Raw genomic sequence first — 19,445 nt, forward strand, 5'->3', positions numbered from 1 at the left:
CCAGCGGCGGGGGGGGGGGGCGCGGGGGAGCCGCAAGGCAGAGGAAGGGCAGAGGAGGGCCCGGGCAGGCGGCATCCGCGGAGGTCCCAGAGCCCTGAGGCGGCCCTGCGCCCCTGCCCACCCCCGGGGACGAGGAGTGGGATTCCGTGGTTCACGCAGCACGCCCTAACGGAGCTTCCACGTGGCCTGGGGCTGCTGCGGCCAACAGTGCGGTCCCTGTTCCCGGGGAGCACGTGGCGACGTCTTTCTCTCCCGAGCTCTGTGAGGGTCAGACGGGAAATGTGAGAGTGCCTTAGGTGGCTCCGGCTCACGAAATGTTTCATGCGCCCTATTTCACCTGTGCCGCACAGAAATCTTTTGACCGTCATCGTGGGTGCCATGTCTTAGGATCTGTCCAGAGTGCAGAGCCGGCATTCAGGCGCGTTTCTGGGTCCTGTCCACATCTCTGCTCCTCTGCTCCTCTCCCTCCGACCACACACAGCCCTGCGCGCCCCGAGAGCTGGGAACAGATGGTCCGCGCTGTGCTGCAGGGCCTCCTTGTCCCGGCCACCGTCCAGCTCACTGCCTCTCGGTTCTTGGAAGAGCTTTGCCTTCTTGGATGTCTTGTCCTATTAAGAGGACTCTTACTTCACTTTCAGGAAGAGATACCTAACAACGTTTCTTACATTGCACAAGGGAGGGGGTCTCTGTAAAAATGCATATTATGACACAAACTGTGCATGAATTTTATTTTGCAGTGAAATAAATGTACTTTAATTCCATTTTCCATGAACTCGTGAAAGTCCACTCGTATACACGCCCCTTAATGGATGGACTAGGGAGATGCTGTAAATAAATTCTGTTTTCATACTGCAGTTCCTTCATCTCTTTCTTTTTTTTGGAGAGGTTTTCGCTATAAGGCGCGTGCGCTCGCCAGACAGAGAGAGAGAGACAGAGAGACAGAAAGCGAGAAATCACCCCCCAGGGGGGATGGTCATGCCACAATCCCTTCTCCTCCATTCTCCTCTTCAATTACGGAAATATTTACTCGGCTAAGTTCTGGTGATTTGAAAGTGAGTCGGCCTGGCCCCATTGATTGTCCATGAACATAGTTGTCTCTCGCTCAGCCTTACTGGCAAGCTTCTGTGAGGACAAGGATTTCATTTCAGTTATCTGTACTTTCCCTTTCCCTTCCACATTCATTTTCATGCTTGGCTCATGGGAGGTGCTCGTAGCTATTCATAGTTATCAAGGACTGCTTACATGAGACTGACCATTTTACTCTCTGATTTTGTCTGCCTTTCTCCTACCCTTTTCCATTCAGCCACTTCTCCGTTTACAGAGATCTCTGTGACACCCATGTTGTGACCCCAATGACTGACTGGCAGCTGAAGACAGCACAGCTCCAGGATGGTCAGTGGCCTGGTGCCTGGCCCAAGTAGGAATCCGGCGGGAGGCCGCTGGCTTCCAACAAGGCAGGCACTCTGGTAGAGTTTCTTACACGTGTGTGTCAAGGACTGTTAAGGTTAGTAGACAGGAAGGGTTTTCTGAGTGACTCCTTGCCCTGCTGGGGTTGAAAACTAGGCACATACTCGTGAAGAGGAGAAACTGAGGAGGGAAAGAAGCTAACAATGTTTTTTCTCCCTTTTAATTACCACAGGTGACTTTTTTGGTAAAGAACATTTAGGTAAAAATAATTTTTGTGATATTTAATTAGATTATTTTAATAATGAAATACAATTCACTTTCAATCCAGTATAGTCCAGGATCCCTTCCCACTCAGAAGAGACAGTATAAAGGCCAGGGGTGTGTTTGAGAAGATTGTGTCTAGAGAGACATGACTCTCTTCATCTTCTCCAACTTTACTACTTCCACTATGTCTTTTTTTCTTTTTTTTTGGAGAGGTTTTTGCTATAGGGTGCGTGCGCTCGCCAGACAGACAGAGAGATACATAGAGACAGAAAGCGAGAAATCACCCCCCAGGGGGGATGGCCATGCCGCAATCCCTTCTCTTTCATTCTCCTCTCGGGATCTTGGGCACGCACGCACACGCGCCTGGTGTGAATTTTAAGCCACCGGGTCCGGTCGACTACATGGGAGTCCAGCGACATAGCCATTATGCTAACTGCTGGTCCTTCCTTTTTTTCATTTTTATTAAAAAGAATTATTTATTTAATTATATTTATTATTTTTTAAAAAATTTACTGTAGGGCATGTGCACTCATTGGGGAGAGACAGAGAGACAGCGAGAAAAAGAGAGAGAGAGTGAGAGAGCAAGCCAGCAGGTCCAGGACTTGAACTGAAGTCGGCCATATGGGAGTCCAGCACTTTAAGCACCATGCCACTTCTGGCCCCTACTTCTGCTACTTCTATCACCACCTCTGTTGGCTGCTGCTGAACACTCACTACATCATGGCCACAGTTTGGGGCCTCACACACATCCGTTTTCTTCTTTTTAATTGCTAGATAATACCTGCACTCACCAGAGAGAGTCGGAGGGTGGCAGAAACACTCCCCAGTGGGACCTGCTTACATTGCAATCCCTTTTCCCCTTTTTTCCATCTTGTCAGGATTTGGGGCAGACACATACATGTGTCTGGCATGTTTTTCAAGGCACCCAGGCTGGGATTCAAATTGGTTGGCCGTGTAGGATCCAGCTTCCTTAACCACTTGACTGTGGAGCTGGCCCATCACTTATTATTATTATTATTATTATGAGTTTATGTAGTCCTTATGACCTGCCTATGAGGAGGCACAGTTGCTATTCCCATTTTACAGGCAACAGGGTCATGGTTATGGGAGCGTTCCAAAGCTGATGAATGGTAGAATGCAGCTTCTACTCCAGGACTGCCTGATAGAATCTGTGTGCTTGGTGAGACTCCGCCTCTCTCAGATATTTAGTACTCTGTACGCTCCGCCAAGGCTTTGATAAAATCGCCAAGGCTTTGATAAAATGTAGGAATGCCTGTGAGATGCTAAGATGGAAGCACAGAGACCAGGACCATGAAGAAGACTAACAGAATAGGACTAACAGGACTAACAGGAGGAAATGGAACGCTCAGGTTGTCCATAATGGTTAATAAAGCTGGGCTGCAGGCTTAGCTGTGAGCTGCTTGTTAGCTCAAGGAAAGATTAAAAAGGGAAGGACAGAAAGAAAAAGAAAGGAAGGAAGGGAGAAAGACAGAAAGAAAGATAGATAGAAAGAAAGGTCATTTGTCTAGGCCAATAAGACCTTTTAATTTCTCTGAAAAAAAATAAAAGTAATGGCAAGTCTTTCTTTCATGAGCAAGAGTGAGAGAGGCTGAAAGAAAAGCAAGCACCCTCAACAGGATTTCATGCAGTGATCCTCCCCAGCCTTTGCCAGACAGCGAGGGTCATGGGTGCACAAGTCGACCTGGGGATCAAACAACTCCAGTTCGCCATATGTCTATGACCTCCCGCAGCACAGAGCTTGGCACTACCACTATGCCACCACACTTAAGCCAAGAAAGCAGGCGTTTTTTGTTTGTTTGTTTGTTTTGAGAGAGAGGTTTTTACTATAGGGTACATGGACTTACTGGAGTGACAGAAAGTGAGAAATCACCCCTGGGGGGGTGGCCACACTTCAGTCCCTTCCCCTCCATTCTCCTCTTGAGATCTCAGGAACACAGGCACACATGCCTGGTGTGAGTTTTAAGCCACTGGGTCCAGGACTTGAACCACGGTCACTACATGGGAGACCAGCAATGTAACCATTATACCTTATACCAAGAAAGCTTTTCTAATACCTGAATCCAAAAAATTTCTCCTAGAGTTCATCACAGAGGCTAGAAAGGACCTGGTTTACTATTAATTACTATTACCGTTGTCCTCACTATGCAGGGAGAGAGTGTAGGCTATTGCATTTGAATTGAATATTCAAAATTAAATTGAATTTAAGCTTTCTGAATAGTAACGGTTAACACTTTCAGAACTTGTCCTTTTCCTATGGGACTTTGTGAATGGTGGTATCCTGCTCCCAGGGCTGGTTTCAGTCATTTGTTTGCTCATTGACTCAGCAGTTGTTCTTGAGCACCTGCCATGTGCCAATCCTGTCTAGGCATTGAATATACCACAGCCTTGGCGGTCTCGCTGCCTTGGTGGTCTCGCTGCCTTGGCACTCTTGTGCCCCTGCCTTGTCACTTGCTCCCATTGGGATGTTTCTGGACTGATTTTTGGGTTGTCCTCCCTTACTGTCCTTTCTTATACCCTGAGATGACACACAGCACCTCACATGGTAACTGTCAACCTGCTTTCTGCCCTTTACTCCAATTTATCTTTCTGAATAGCCTCCAGACCTGAAAATACTCGCTGTCGAATCCACCTGTGCACCACGTGCTTTAGGAGCATTACCCGCGATCCTTCCTCGGCCTTCAGAACAGTAGTCATTACTGTTTGGGGATCATTTGCTCCTTGAGAAGCTCTCAAAAATCTCACACGCAGTTTTCCATTTATTCTCGGAGAGTTTGTAGACACACAGAAGCACACACGTGGACCTTGTCCCTAGATTCCAGATTAAGAAAACTTGCTTTAAGGAGAGAAATTGTTTCTATTTTACAAATGAGAAACTGGGCCCAGAGGAGGTTGATTAACTTGAAAGCTCACACAGCAGACAGTGGGGTTAAGTTGACCCCAGGCCTGCTTGATTCCAAACCCTTTGTTTTCTCCATCGTTTGACAGTGCAGGTGCTCAGGAAACGAGTGCGGTATGGACAGAAGTGTGTGGCGGGCCATCAAAGGGACTTTCTATGTCTCCAAATATAACAGAACATCCATTTACTGTCAGAACAGACAAGAAGATTTTTATCAAGTATTTGGATTTAACTGCCAGAATCTTTTGTGTTGCTTATAATTTTTTTCTAATTTAGTCAAGCGATAATCCCACCCCCCACTGCCCCACGATACCAGCTCCAACAATTTTTGCTTCTGGTGCCATTTCTGTTTGGCTGTGCACAATTTTTACTCTGTGTTGAATTATGTTTTCTCTAGATGCCAAGGCAGATGGATGGCACTTTTGTTGTGATTCTGATATAAATATCATCTGTTAAAAACTGGACATCAATACTTCTTTGGCAGATAAATAGATATATCAGTGAAATCGTCTTCTAATTGTGTTTTTGCCTGTGGTGAAGAAGTATATTTGATGGGCTGGACTGGGATCTTGTTTGAGAGTATTGATTTAATAATCTGTGCTAATTTCTACCTCGCCAAGTTCTGAAGTAAACACATTTATTAATGTCTCAGAATTCTCTTTATTTTGAAAAATCTAAACTGTGGATGGTGTAAAAGTCGGAGATGAGTTACAGAACTCATCACAGTGCCTTGGTCATAGTCAGTACAGTGTTTGGCTTTAAAATCAAGAGTCTAAGTAGCCCAGACCTTTTTTTAAAATTTATTTTTTATTTTTATTTTTAATTTTAAAAAAATTTTTTTTGGAGAGGTTTTTGCTATAGGGCACGTGCGCTTGCCAGATAGACAAAGACAGAGAGACAGAAAGCGAGAAATCCCCCCCCCCAGGGGGGATGGCCATGCCGCAATCCCTTCTCCTCCATTCTCCTCTCAGGATCTTGGGCACGCATGCACACGCACCCGGCGTAAGTTTTAAGCCACCGCATCCGGGACGCGAACTGTGGTCAACTACGTGGGAGTCCAGCGACATAGCCGTTACTCTAACTGCTGGTCCCTATTTTTATTTTTTAATTTGCTATAGGATGCGTGGACTTGCCAGAGAGACAGGGAACAGTGAGAAAGCACCCCCTAAGGGGGATGGCTACACCACAATCACTTCTCTTCTTGGGACTTGAACCTCAATGTCAGTCATGTGAGATCCAGCTGCCTTAACCATGACACCACCAGCTGGCCCCAGCCCAAGCTTTTTGCCCTTGAAAAATTAGGTGTTGATAACTGTGGTCCAACAAGAACAGATAAGAATGGAGGCCCTACTGTGTGCCAGGTCATGATGGAGGATTCCCCTCCACTGGAGGGGCTCACTGCCTAGCAAAGGCCCATAGGCAAGTTTGGAAGCAGAGAATCAGAGTGAAAACTGAGACGGGACCTGAGAGTGCACAGGGAGGTGGTCATACTTTCATCTCAGACTCTGTCACTCCTTCTCCCAGACCCTCCACAAAGTGACGGAGTTACAAGTGCCTTTCATCTTTTGTCTTTTTCTTATTAAATAAAACAGCAAGCAAACCTATAGGACTAAGTTCTCTGTAAAGGCATGGCCATGTTTAATTACAGGAAGGACTCATGGAGGGAGGGAGGGCCTACAGCTTCAACTTGAAAGGCAAATTAAAGTGTGCCAGGCAGGACAGGATGAAGGGAATTCTGGCAGAGCATGACCTAAAACTCAGGAGTGAGGATCTATATGGCCCACTGGGAACACCGTGTAAAAATATAGCACTTAGGGAATTATGGAAGCAGGGGCATCACCAGGGCCAGGTCATTAGTGATGTGAATGAGCCATCTCATAATTAGGAGTCGGAATCGCAGTTTGTGTGCACTGGAAAATATTGCATGTTTTTCTAAAAACTTTTCACTTTGAAATAATTTTAGATTTACATAAAAACTGCAAAATGGGACCAGCAGTTGGCATAATGGCTATGTCGCTGGACTCCCATGTAGTTGACTACAGTGTGAGTCCTGGACCCGGTGGCTTAAAACTCATGCCAGGCTCATGTGTGTACATGCTCAAGATCCCAAGAGGAGAATGGAGGAGAAGGGATTGTGGCGTGGCCATCCCCCTGGGGGATGATTTCTCGCTTTCTGTCTCTCTGTCTTTCTGGTGAGTGCATGCACCCTATAGCAAAAGCCTCTACCAAAAAAAAAAAAAAAAGTGCAAGATTAGAAGAGTTCGTGTGAACTCCCACTTCCCCCAGAGATGACATCTTACCGAACAGCCATGGTACAGTGGCCAGAACTGGGAGGTTGACACTGGCACAGTGGCAGTGGAACTTAGTATTAGCTGAATCGAACACTTTATTCAGATGTCTCCACTTTTTATGTACACTCGTCTTTTTCCGGGGTGTATAGTCCCTGTGAAAATTTAACACATGTAATTTTGCAGTATGCATTTTAAGGGAGGGAGTGACGTAACTCTGTGCTTTAGAAAGGCAAAGCCTGGCAATAGGGGCGGGAAGGGTCAGAGGGAGAAGCCGGAGACCTGGAAGCGATTTGAGGGATGCGGGAAGATGAGTGACCTCAGAGACGCAGAGAGGCACAGTGCCCTCCAGGTAACATGTGCGGGATGTGCCGACTGATTAGAATGAGAGCTTGAGGGAGGGCTTGGGCAGGTTTTCCACCAGTGCTGCCAGACTTCAGGGGGGAGACGGATTCAGTCAGTCAGTCATTTGGACACCTCTGGAAACCAGTCACTGGCCTAGGATTTGGGGATGTAGAGAGAAGTTAACCTGGCTCTAGGCTTTGTGGAACTTCACGTCTAGTGGGAGACAGCCTTAATCAAAGACTCACACCAGCAGATGTGTCATTAGAAACGGGACCGAGGCCTGTGGAGGACAGTGGAGGCTGTCACGAAGGTACATGACGGTGGGAGGACCACCCAGTAGGGATGTCGAGGAAGGCTTCTGGAGGTAGCGAGGTTTGAACTGAGATCTAAAATGGTTCTCAAAGTGTGGGGTCTGGGCTAGCAGCTTGGCGTGCCCTGGGAACTTGTCAGCCTTGCAGAATCTCACACCCTACTGCCACCAGAACTGGAACTGGAACGGAGAGCTGGAGCCCAGCAGTCCATTTCTAATAAGCCCTCCAGGTGCTTTGGATGTACACTCTGGTTTGAGAAGCACAGTCCGTTCTGGCAAGGAGTTCACTAGGTGGAGTGGGGAGAAGAGGGAAGGCCTAGGTGGAGCGTGCAGTGTACGGAAAGAGGAGAGGCTGGGCACGGGCAAAAGCCCAGTGAGGGCCGCCAGAGCCTGGGTCCAGGGAGGGAGGCCGCTGGGGACAGGCAAGCACTGATGCTGCCAAGGCTGCAGAGAACGCAGGAGCGTTTGAGGCAAGGAAGTAACACGAGCGGTCAGTGTTTCGAAGTGAGCGTTCTGGTTGGAGTGATGCAAATGGGACCATAGCAGGGGTGTGTGTGTGTGTGTGTGTGTGTGTGTGTGTGTGTGTGCGCGCGACTGAGACACAGGAAGAGGACTGGTGCTTATGTAAAGTTCGCAGACGATACCTCCACCTGGGCATCCCACAGTCAGTGTGAAATTCACAGAGAGGACTTGCCTAAAGGATGTCTACACATTCTCCAGAGCTTGCAAACTGGGCTCAGGGTTTTACAAGCCTACAGGCTCCACTCTGTGGCTTTTCAAACTAAGTAAGAGAATCTGCCCGCCAATCTGTGCTAACCCTGTTGCTCTCTTATTTTTCAGAATTCTCAGATTCAGAAATATTTGATCTTGAAGAAAATGAAGCGAAATACTACCAAAACAAATGCTGCCCCAGTCAACAGCACCAAGTCGGGCAGCACCAATGCCAGGTGAGCCTCTGCTCAGAACACCTGCGCTCCCTGTGCGGCTCTGGCGCAGGGATGCAGTGGGGCTGCCGTCTGTGTCCGAGAACGGTGCTGTAAACACCGGTAATGTTACTTTCATTGTTTCCTTCTGGATTGTGTCAGTCATTCACGCAACAATCATTTATTAAACGCTGACTTTTGGGTCAAAATTGTCTAGGAACTCTCTTTGTTTTGTTTATAAGCCAGAGAGGTATGTGCTTGCAAGAGACAGTGAGACGGAGAGAGGGAGAAGGCACCCCCCCAAGGGGCATAGTCATGCCACAGTCCCCCCTCCCCATCCCGTCAGGATTTGGGACGTATATGCGCACACTCCTGGTGTGTTTTTTAATCCACTGGATCCACGTCTTGAACCTGTGGGGCTGTCCACGTGAGATCTAGCTTTCTTAACTACTAGGCCATAGGCTGGCCAGAGGAACTCTCAATACTTACCATATCACAAGAAGTGGCTTACATATTTTAGCATCAAATGACCTTACTTTGGGGCCATGTAAAATGTTAGGTAACTACACTCCTGCAGGGGCTCCAGGGCTGACTCTGGTTTCTTGTCAGTAGGTGCACGTTTCCGACTATAGGTGGCAGCAGCAGCTAAACTTTGAGCTCCTGCCCCTGAAGCTGGGACGCTGCATACTGTCCATTGCTGGATCTGAGGACTTGCCAGGACTCTGCTCGACTGTGCGTAGGGTGTCTTAACACCCTGTCTCCGCTGTGGGAGCCAGGAAAGAGCACAATTGTTTCCAGAGCTCCCCTTGTAGCAGGCTGCGAGTGGGGCAGTTGAGATGGGAACAGATACTTTTTTTTTTTGAGAGGTTTTTGCTATACTGCACGTGGACTCTCCAGAAAGACAGAGAGAGACAGAGAAAGAAAGGGAGAAATCACCCCACAGGGGGGATGGCGACGCCGTAATCCCTTCTCCTCCATTCTCCTCTCGGGATCTTGGGCACGCACGCACACGAACCCGGCGTGAGTTTAAGCCACCGGGTACGGGAACCGTGGTTGACTACACGGGAGTCCAGCGACATAGCCATTATGCTAACTGCTGGTTCGGAAACAGCTATTTGACAGCAGACCTGGGTCAGTTTTTCTGACACACTTGTTTTTTCCCGGTGCCATATCTGTGTATCTGTCACCACAGGAGGTGTGGAAGTGACCTGAAAATAGTCACTAGGTAATAGTGACTATCTGAGATGGCTTCTGAAATTAAACCTTGATGTCCACACTAGAGAAAGCAGATTACAACCGGTGTCAGCACTTTCTTTAGGGGCTGCATTCTGGGGCAGCGAGGCATTCATGCTGATGCAAATGATCACAGAAACACCTTCGGCCCGTTCAGCTCAACTCAGCATTCTTTATGTTTTGCGGGGTGGATGATGTGCTGGGCATGCAGTTGGCCATGGTCCCTGCTCTCTTGACATCAACAGTCTAACAAGGAGGGTGGACACCGAGTAGTCAGAAGGGTCGTGAGTGTCCACTAAACAGACTTTACTGATGCCAGCCGCTGTTCTCAGGGGAGGGGATGAGTGAGGAGTCATGGGTGGTGTGGGATCTTCTGCCGTGGATGGAGAGAGGGATTGTCCTGAAGGTTAGGACTGGAAGGACATGTGGTGTGCTTGCATGGCGTGGAAGGACACGCGGTGTGCTTGCGTGGTGTGGAAGGACACACGGTGTGCTTGTGTGACGTGGTGCTAATGTGGTGAGTATGTATGGTGAGTGGTGGGGTGCGTGTGGTGTGTGGTATGGTATGGCATGTCCGTATAGGTGTGCAGGTGTGTGGTGAGGGTAGATGTGCCGTGTGTGTGGAGGGTGCGTGGTATGTGGTGAGTACACACAGCTGTGTGATGTGTATGTGTGTCGTATGTGGGGGGTATGCCTGGGTGAACAGCGTGTGGTAGGTGTGTGGTGTGGATGGTGAGTGTGCACAAGTGGGTAGCACATGGTGTGTGTTGGTGAGTGTGCACGGTGTGTGTCAAGGGAGTGAAGCTCACTCATGTGTCAGTATTTTGGACCTCCCGTTGGGTGCTCGGTGCTCGGGTGCGGGCATGTACAGTGGTGTAAAGCCATGTTTATTTCCTGGAGCTGATAATGTGGTTTTTACTCCTCCAGGTAACTATGTCCTTACACACTGTGGTAAGTGCAGGGCGGGAGGGCCAGGAAGACCCCCCAGGCAGGTGGCCTTCCTGCACTGAGCAGGGAGGAGCGGACCAGAGGGACCCAGGGAGCCAGGAAAGCTTGAGAAGGAAGAGGGGGCAGGAGCCGGGTCATGTTCCGTCTGGAGGCTCTGGGAGGCACGTTACATATAACATGCTACTGCACATTTTTGAAAGGATATTTGACGTGAAAAAGAGCATCTCTGCCGTGGCATTGTAGCAATTTTTGTTTTATCTTCTAGACCCTGTTCCCATGGGAAAGTACACTCTACATTGTCGTATTCCTAGCATTTGTCTCACTGTCCTTTTTTCTGAACAGTGTCCTAAGCACATACATATTCTGATTACCGCTTCTAACAGGGCTATCCCGCTCCATTTGAATAGCTGAAGCTGCGAGGTTGGCTGTTTCCAATGAGGCGGCTGGCTTTGTGGGCGTGTCTCCCTTGGAGTGTGCAAGTAGACGTGGGCTTATGCTGAGAGGAAGGTGTTGGGTAAGATGAGGTTTGGGAGGAGGTGAGGGGCTGTGCAGAACTGGGGAGACCCTGGGCGGAGGCAGGCACGACAGTGGTATGGCCTCATGGAGGCAGACCAGTCTGTGATCATGGTGTTCTCCACTGAGTTGAATTGAGATGAGCAGCTAAATTGCTTTAGCCTATCATTTGGAATGTATTTGTAAATCAGCTTGCATTCTTATAATCCCTGTGTTTAGTTTAGGGCAGTAGACGAGGGGTCACCAGTGGGGTCTGTCTAAGGTATTAGGGCAGTGTGAGACTGGGATGGGTGGGGCAGCAGGGCTTCTACTGGTGGTGGCACGAACCCCGGGCTACTAATAGTTGGAAAAAGAAGCTGATGTAGATGACTCACTTAACTTTCTGCATGTTCTCTTGAGTAGGTCACAGAGTCGTTAGACTGGTTTGCAAACTCAAGGGATCTTGTCGATTGATACGTAGATTTTCTTATTATCCTGCCAAGCATATGCAAACCTTATTCTTATCTGTTTATAGAAGAATATACACAAATCACTCATATGCATGTGTGCAAATGCACACACATCCCTTGGCATACTTGGGCTCAAAGTCTAGCGTAAAATTCAGGAGAGTTCGGGTCTTAGCCATGCTGTTACTAAGAAAGTCTGGCTTTTTTCCTCAAGCATTTAATTTCCCACCTCTGAAAATATGAACAGTGGTATCTAACACATGAAGTTGTCACAAACTTGATGCTTAAATGAGATGACACCTACTGGTCAGCCAAATAGGTGCTCGATTATTGCTAGTTGAACTTAGAATCACCTCAGTGTGGTATCTGCTGACTTTTAACTTTATTTCAATATAAACAGGGGACGTTTTTTGTGATCCTCTTTAAAAGATAAAAATAAAAACAAAGAAACTGTGCACTTGTCCTTACTAGTCAGCTTCAGTTTCTTCTAAACCTGAGGTCTCAGTTTGTTAGAACACGTGGCTGGGCCCCATCCCAGAGTTTTGGATTCAACCCCCTGGTAGGGGCCTGGGAATGTGCATTTCTGTAAAGGTCCTGGGTGGTGCGATTCTTGGTTCAGGGCCCACACTTTGAGGACCACTGTTTGGAAGCACCATGCCTGACTGAACACCCTTTTCAAAATTAATCTTTAAAAATGGAAAATCGAGGGACCAGCAGTTAGCGTAATGGCTATGTTGCTGGACTCCCACGTAGTCGACCGCGGTTCGCATCCCAGACCTGGTGGCTTAAATTCACGCCGGGTGCGTGTGCATGCGTGCCCAAGATCCCAAGAGGAGAATGGAGGAGAAGGGATTGCAGCATGGCCATCCCCCCTGGAGGGTGATTTCTCACTTTCTATCTCTGTCTCTCTCTGTCTGTCTGGCGAGCGCACGCGCTGTATAGCAAAAAAAAAAAAAAAAAAAAGGAAAATCGATGTGTTGAAAAATAATGGTGTTAATACCAATACCAACGGTGGGGAGGGGAGCATATTATTTCTGCTTGAGGACTCTACAAATGGAATTGCTCTTCCTCCCTTCAGATGAACTCACGGAAGCATTTCTTGGGCAAAGTCTTCATCCAGCCCCGAGGTAGGGTGAATTGGTCCACCCTCTTGTGAACTCTGGGCAGACAGGATGTCCTGTACAGCAGCACAGAGTTTCTGCATGCTGTACCTGTCACTGGGCTAGGGGCTGCCTCCATCTTGTACTTGAAAATGTACCGCCATTTCCCTTAAAATCCCAGGCAGATGGACAGCCGAGGCTGGGGGCCTGCAGCGTTTGCTGCAGAACGAGTCATCGAGAGAATGGTTGCTTGGGAAATGCGTGCGATTGTGTAGGTTGAGCGTCAAACAGTCGTTCAGAGCCACCAGATTTGGTGCTTTGGAATAGTCCTGTTGTAATTGAAGTCTCACCAGCCTTTATGATCCTGAAATTGGTAGAAATCCGAACTGGAGGAGACCCAACAGGTCATCCGGACCCTTCTCCCGCTGGAGGAGAATTAGTCCCCGCAGTGTACTCCGTGGCATTAGGAGGAATTACTTTTCATATGATTATTATTTTTTTCATGCTGTCTTCAACTAAGTGTTTCTTGAATTGAATCGCTTTGTATTCAAGTAATAAAATGCACAACAGGCAGTACATTTCTGGGTGATTATCTCACTCCTCAGGTGGTGTAATAAGGCATGAGGCCAAAGCCCTGGCATGCCTTATTGTTATTAGGAAGTGAATTTATGGATAAAATAAAGAAAGCGGTTCCATGCACCAGCAGTAACCGCTACGAGGAATGCAGTTACACAGGTACTCCCCGGGCTCCAGGAGAGCAGGGCAAGGTGGGTATCGAGCACTCACAGCCTTCTGCGCAGCTGTGGGTAGCACCAGCCTCCTGCTGTCTGCAAGGAACTTGTTATTAATTTTACAAAAAGAAACAGGGAAGTGGGCCAGCGGGTGGTGCAGCGGTTGAGACAGCTGGATCCGACGTGGTCAACTGTGTTTTGAGTCCTGGACTTGGTGGCTTGAAAAACATGTTGAGTGTGTATGTATGCATGCCCCAAATCCTGAGGATGGAGAAGGGATTGCAGTGTGACCATCCTCCATGGGGAATGCTTTCTCACTTCCCCCACTCCATCTCTCTTTCATTCTCTGTGTCTCTCTCTGGTGAGTACACACATCCTACTGCAAAGCTGAAAAAAAGCCAGAAGGTGGCATGGTGGTTAAGGTTCTGGACTGCTACATGGCTGATCACAGTTTAAGTTTCAGACCCAGTGGCTTGAAAAATCACACCAGGCATGTGTGTGTGCATGCCCAAAATCCCAAGAGAAGAATGGGGGACAGGCAGCATGGCCATCCCCCCAGGGGTTGATTTCTCACTTTCCCTCTCTCTGTCTCCCTGGTGTGTGCACATACCCTGTGGCAGAAAGCTTCAAACAGACAGACAGGAATAGGAGAGCCTTGGTCACTGACAACCAGGTGAGCTTGAATCTGGGAAGAGCTCTTCTCCTGAGCCCAGGTAGAGACTCTTGGCCCCCAGCTCTGGGCTTGCCTGTACCAAGCATGTCTCCCCACCCGTGAAACGGGAAGAACAGTAACTGATGGGGTGTGGGGAGGGTTACACAATAGGTTTTCATAAATCTGAAGCATATTTCCTGGCTCAGAGTTAGTCCCCCAGATACTTACTAATTAGATCATTTATCTTTCATCAGGTCGAGTCTCTCATCTCTTAATTTCCTCAGTCGCTCCCTGTTGTTTCAGTCACACGGGTGATTCCCCTCCCTTCTGGTGTTCCCTTCTGTGCAAGAGGTGCACTTCTCATTTCCCGTGCACACGCCCTTGACTCGTCTGCCCAGCTACCTTGGGCATACCTCGACCCAAGTTAAACTCATTTCTTGCCTACTTGTGCCACCAAGCGTGGCTGGGGACAAACACAACCACAGGTTCACATCCATGACCTCACACGGGCTCTTTAAAGTCTCCAGCAGCCACGCACCTCCCCACTCTCCAACTTGCCCTCTCTTCCTCGTCCTGTCGTCTCACCCTGAGACCGTGCTCCCCAGCCTCCCTCACTGCTGACCCTCAGCCTGCCTATTTGAAGGAGAAAATGGAATCAGAAAGGAACTGCCGCAAGCCCCCATCCCCCACCTGGGTCCAATCCTCTGCCTTCTTTTTTGTCATGGTGAATGGACCATCCATGTTCCTCCTAGAAAAGGCTCCTCTTGCTTCTGCTGCTTGTCCCTGAGCCATGTCCACCAGCAAAACCTCGGGGACCAGCAGTGCTCTCTTGCTGTCCTGTTAGGTCACTTTTTGCCTTGCTGCTGGCCCACTGTCACAAGCATCCAGACCTGCTGCAGATTCTCCTGCCTTGGAGACCATCTCCCTCCACGCCCACCCCACCAAGTATCCCACCATGTCTCCACTTTGCTGTTCCTTCCCCTTACGGCAGTGCTTTGCAACAGTTGTCTCAATTTTCGGCCACTGAATCTCTGGGACTGCTCTGGGGTCCATTTACCACTCCCTCCTCCAGCATCCCACGGGTAGTGTTACCGTCAGGGTCCTCAGCGTTTGCACAGGGCTTGCTCCATCTCAGTGCTGCTGCGACTCAGTGGTCACTGGAGCTCCTGACGTGCCCCAGGGCCCTGGCCCTGCTCTGCCCCTTTAAGCACTTTCCCCACGTGGTTTCAGGACACTAGTCCCCTGGTCCTTCCTCCTTCTCACTCTGCTCTCTCTGACTCCTCCTCTAGCTCCTCCTCCTCTCCCTGAACTCTGAATGCTGGAATGCCTTTAGGCTTGCCTCTTCAGCCTTTTCTTCTTTTTCATTTACTCTCTTGATGGGCTTCTCTGGCCTGAGGCCTTTGCATACGTTATAATCCTACAATCCCGGACCTGTGCCTACAGCCCCAGTCTCCCCCTACTCAGACACAGGCTCATAGACCCAGCTGCTTGCTCAGTAGCTCTACTCAGGTTTCCAGCAGGCATCTCAAACTTAACCTGTCCAGGATGCAATTCTAGACGTCCTCCTCCAAACCTGCTCCACCTGCGGACTTTCAGTTATGGCAGCTCCAGCCTTTCTCTCGCGGCCAGATCAAAGTCTGACTCCTCTTTTAGTGTGAGTGTGATTACTTCTCAACACTTGTACAAAAGTCACCCTGCCCCAGTCTGCTCTCGCCTGGATTATTGCAGTATAGACGTTTGTTTCCCTGTTACTCCCCTTGCACCTGCAAACCTATTCTTATATTTTTGATTGCCAAAGGGCCCACGTACTCATCAGAGGGAGAAAGCACCCTGCAGTAGGGTGTGGTTATGCCGCAGCCCCTTCTCCATTTCCTGTCTGGGCTTTTGATACGCACACACAGGCAGTTTTTCAAGCCACCAGGGCCAGGATTTGAGCCACAGTCTGCAATGCGGTCTTGTTCATTAACTGATACGCTATGGGGCTGGCCCTGCAAGCCTATTCTTGACATAGAACCAAGAGCTTCCTCTAACACCAAGTCATATTGTGTCCTGTGTACAAGGCTCTCCAGTGGCTCCATGTGCCCCTCATACCACTGGAAGAGCCAGAGTCACATAGGGCCCTGCAGATTCCCTGTCACCTGGCCTCCCGGCGCTTTGTTCCTTTGCCCTGCTCACTGCATGGTTCCTTTCCTGGTGACCTTCAGATCCTTGCTTAGTGCCACCTGTTGTGCTCCTCTGTTCTCTGATTTCCGTGGCATTTGTGCACTTGTATAATTTATTGACTTTATTTATTATTTGTCTTCCATACTGGAACGTAAGCCCACGAGCGCCAGGATTTTACCAGTTTTATTCACTGATGCCTAGACTCCTAGAAGGGAGCTGAGCAAATAGGTGTTGACTACGTGAAACACACCGAACTGCATTCTGCAGTCCGGTCTGGACATCCACCTATCCTGTTTCCCTGGTTCAGTGAATCCAGGTCAAGAAGGCTGTGAGTGGGACTCTGCTAAGGCTCTTGGGCCCCCATGAACAAGGCCGAGCCAGGCCAGCTAGGATCAGGGCCTGCCAGGGAGGGAAAGCAGAGGATTAGCTGGTGCAGATTTCTTCCATGTTAGAAAACATTCTTATTCATTGCTTCAACCTGTAAACTGGGGGACTTGAAACTGAGGGCTTCAGAGTTATCACGTAGTCTCAACCTGTGTTCTCACATGGTGCCATGGCCACCAATCAGTTTTTAATAGTAAGTCACTGTGCACTTGCACTTTATATGTGAAGCCCAGGATGGGCTTAGAGAGATATTTTTGCTTATTGGGCATGTGCACTGGCCAGAGAGACAGAGAGAGACAGAGAAATAGAAAGCGAGAAACCACCCTGTGGAGGGATGGCCATGCTACAATCCTTTCTCCTCCATTCTCCTTTTGGGATTTTAGGCACACATGTACACACACTGGGTCCAGGACTGAATTTCCTTTCTTTTTCTAAAATACCAATAAGCTATAGTCCTTGTTGCCACTGCTGGCTGAGTCTCTGTACTAAGATATCATGAATGTGTGTACGTGTGGTGATGGTGGAGCCTCAGGTAGCTGCCGGCAGGGGCACAACAGGTTAGTGCTAGCAGTACCATGGGTCCCATGATGGGACCCATGATGCCATGGTGTCCCACTGACTCTCACTGGATCCATCCTATGTTTTACATTGGCCCTGTTTCCTCTAGACTCTTGTAGTCATAGTATTTACAACTGTCATGTGAACATATTACCTTACACATTATTGAGAAGTCAGCACCTTTGCCAAAGATGCCCTGGGGAGCACTTTCCTCTTGGCCCAGCCAGTGCTGCTGCTGCTGTCATCTCCCTTCCTCTGCCTCCCTCCCTCCCTTCCTTCCTTCCCTCTCTCCCTCCCTCCCTCCCTCCCTCCCTCCTTCCTTCCTTCCTTCCTTCCTTCTCTAATTGTAATATATGTAATTCACATATCATAAAATACATCCTTTTCAAGTGTATAGCTCAGTGATTTTTATTATGTTCAAAAAAATGTGGAACCATTACCACTATCTAATTCCAGAATGATTTTGATTTTTTTTTTTTCTTGCTGTGTCCTGATCCTCCTCTCTCTGGTATGTGCCATCATGCCTAGTGGGAATTGAACCTGGGTCTCCCATGTGGCTCTCAGCCTGCCAAGTAGCCGCATCTACCTGAGCATGTTACTGTGGCTAGATACAGAACAATTTTTTTTTTTTGAGAGATTTTCACTGTAGTGCGCGTGCGCTCGCCAGACAGACAGAGAGAGACATAGAGACAGAAAGCGAGAAATCATCCCCCAGGGGGGATGGTCACGCCGCAATCCCTTCTCCTCCATTCTCCTCTTGGGATCTTGGGCACGCACGCACACGCGCCCGGCGTGAGTTTTAAGCCACCGGGTCCGGGACACAAACCGCGGTCGACTACGTGGGAGTCCAGCGACATAGCTATTACGCTAACTGCTGGTTCCATACAGAACAATTTTTTTAAAACAGGTTTTTTTCTATAGGGCACGTGCACTTGTGCACTCACTGGAGAGACAGAGAGACAGAAAGTGAGAAATTGCCCCCCGGGGGATGGCCATGCCTCAATCCCTTCTCCCTCCATTCTCCTCTCAGGATTTTGGGCACACATGCACGCACACCTGGTATGAGTTTTAGCTGCTGAGTCTGGGACTCAAACCATGGTTAACTACGTGTGTGTCCAGTGATGCTATTTGCTGGTCCCTCCAGAACAATTTTTATTACCCCCCAAAGAAATCCTGTACCTATTGGTAGTCTCATTCCCTGCTTTCTCCAGTATCTGGCAACTGCTAATCTTTCTGTCTTCATAGATTTGCTTCTTGTGGACATTTTATGTAAATGGCAGGATGCAGTGTATGTTTTTTGGGGTTTGCCTTAGCATGTTTTCAAGGATCACACACATTGTAGCATAAATCAACATGTGTATTCCTTTTTATGGCTAGATAATAGTCCACTGAATGGATATACCACTTTTTATTTATCCATACATAGTTGGTGGAACTTGGGATTGTTTCTACCTCTTGGCTGTTGTGAATGCTTACTGCTATGAATATTCATGCCCAAGTTTTGTGTGAACATAATTTTCAAGTCCCTTGGGTATATGCCTGGAAGTGAAATTGCTTGGCCATTTGGTAACTCTATGTTTAACTTTTTGAGAAACTGCCAAACTGTATTCCTAAGCAGCTGTACCATTTTACATTCCCACCAGCAATGTATGAGGATTTCAATGTCTTTTCATCCTTGCTGTTTCAGTCTGTTTTTTTGTTGCTAACAACTGAATATCATACTGAATACCAATTTATAAAGAATAGAGGTTTGTTTAACTCATAATTTTAGAGGTTAAGAGTCAGTGAGGGTGCAGCTAGTGAGGGTCTTCTTGCTGATAAAATTCTATATGGAGTCCCAAGGCGGTGCAGGACATCACACGACAAGAGCCTGCGTGTGTCTGTTTCTGTATCTTTTTTTTTTTTTTAAGAATTATTTATTTATTTAATTCCATTTGTTGTTATTTTTAAATTTGACCATACAGACAGACGGACAGACACACAGAAAGAGAGAGAGAGAGAGAGAGAGAGAGAGAGAAAGGAAAAGGGAAAGCGAGAAAGCAAGCCACCAGGACCTGGACTCGAACTGCAATTGGCCATGTGGAAATCTAGTGCCTTTAACTACCATACCACCCGCTGGCCCCTGTTTTGTTGTTATTATTTTTTATTTGACCAGAGAGAGACACAGAGTGACAGAGAAAGGGAAAGCAAAGAAGCAAGCCGCCAGGTCCAGAACTCGAACTGCTGTTGGCCATGTGGGAATCCAGTGCCCTTAACCACCATG

The 19,445-nt window shown here is 48.2% G+C and overlaps 1 protein-coding gene across 1 annotated transcript in view; it reads left to right on the forward strand.

The window, feature by feature from the left end:
• Positions 1-19,445, forward strand: part of EFCAB6 (EF-hand calcium binding domain 6) — a 283,050-nt gene that overhangs the window by 18,640 nt on the left and 244,965 nt on the right. Inside the window, exon 2 of the mRNA XM_006150669.3 lies at positions 8,371-8,478. Coding sequence (XP_006150731.1) covers positions 8,408-8,478 — 71 coding nt within the window. The 5' untranslated portion in view covers positions 8,371-8,407. The remainder of the gene's footprint in view (positions 1-8,370; positions 8,479-19,445) is intronic.

This window comes from Tupaia chinensis, unplaced genomic scaffold, assembly GCF_000334495.1.
Source record: "Tupaia chinensis unplaced genomic scaffold, TupChi_1.0 Scaffold000294_1, whole genome shotgun sequence".
NCBI classification, from domain to species: domain Eukaryota; kingdom Metazoa; phylum Chordata; class Mammalia; order Scandentia; family Tupaiidae; genus Tupaia; species Tupaia belangeri.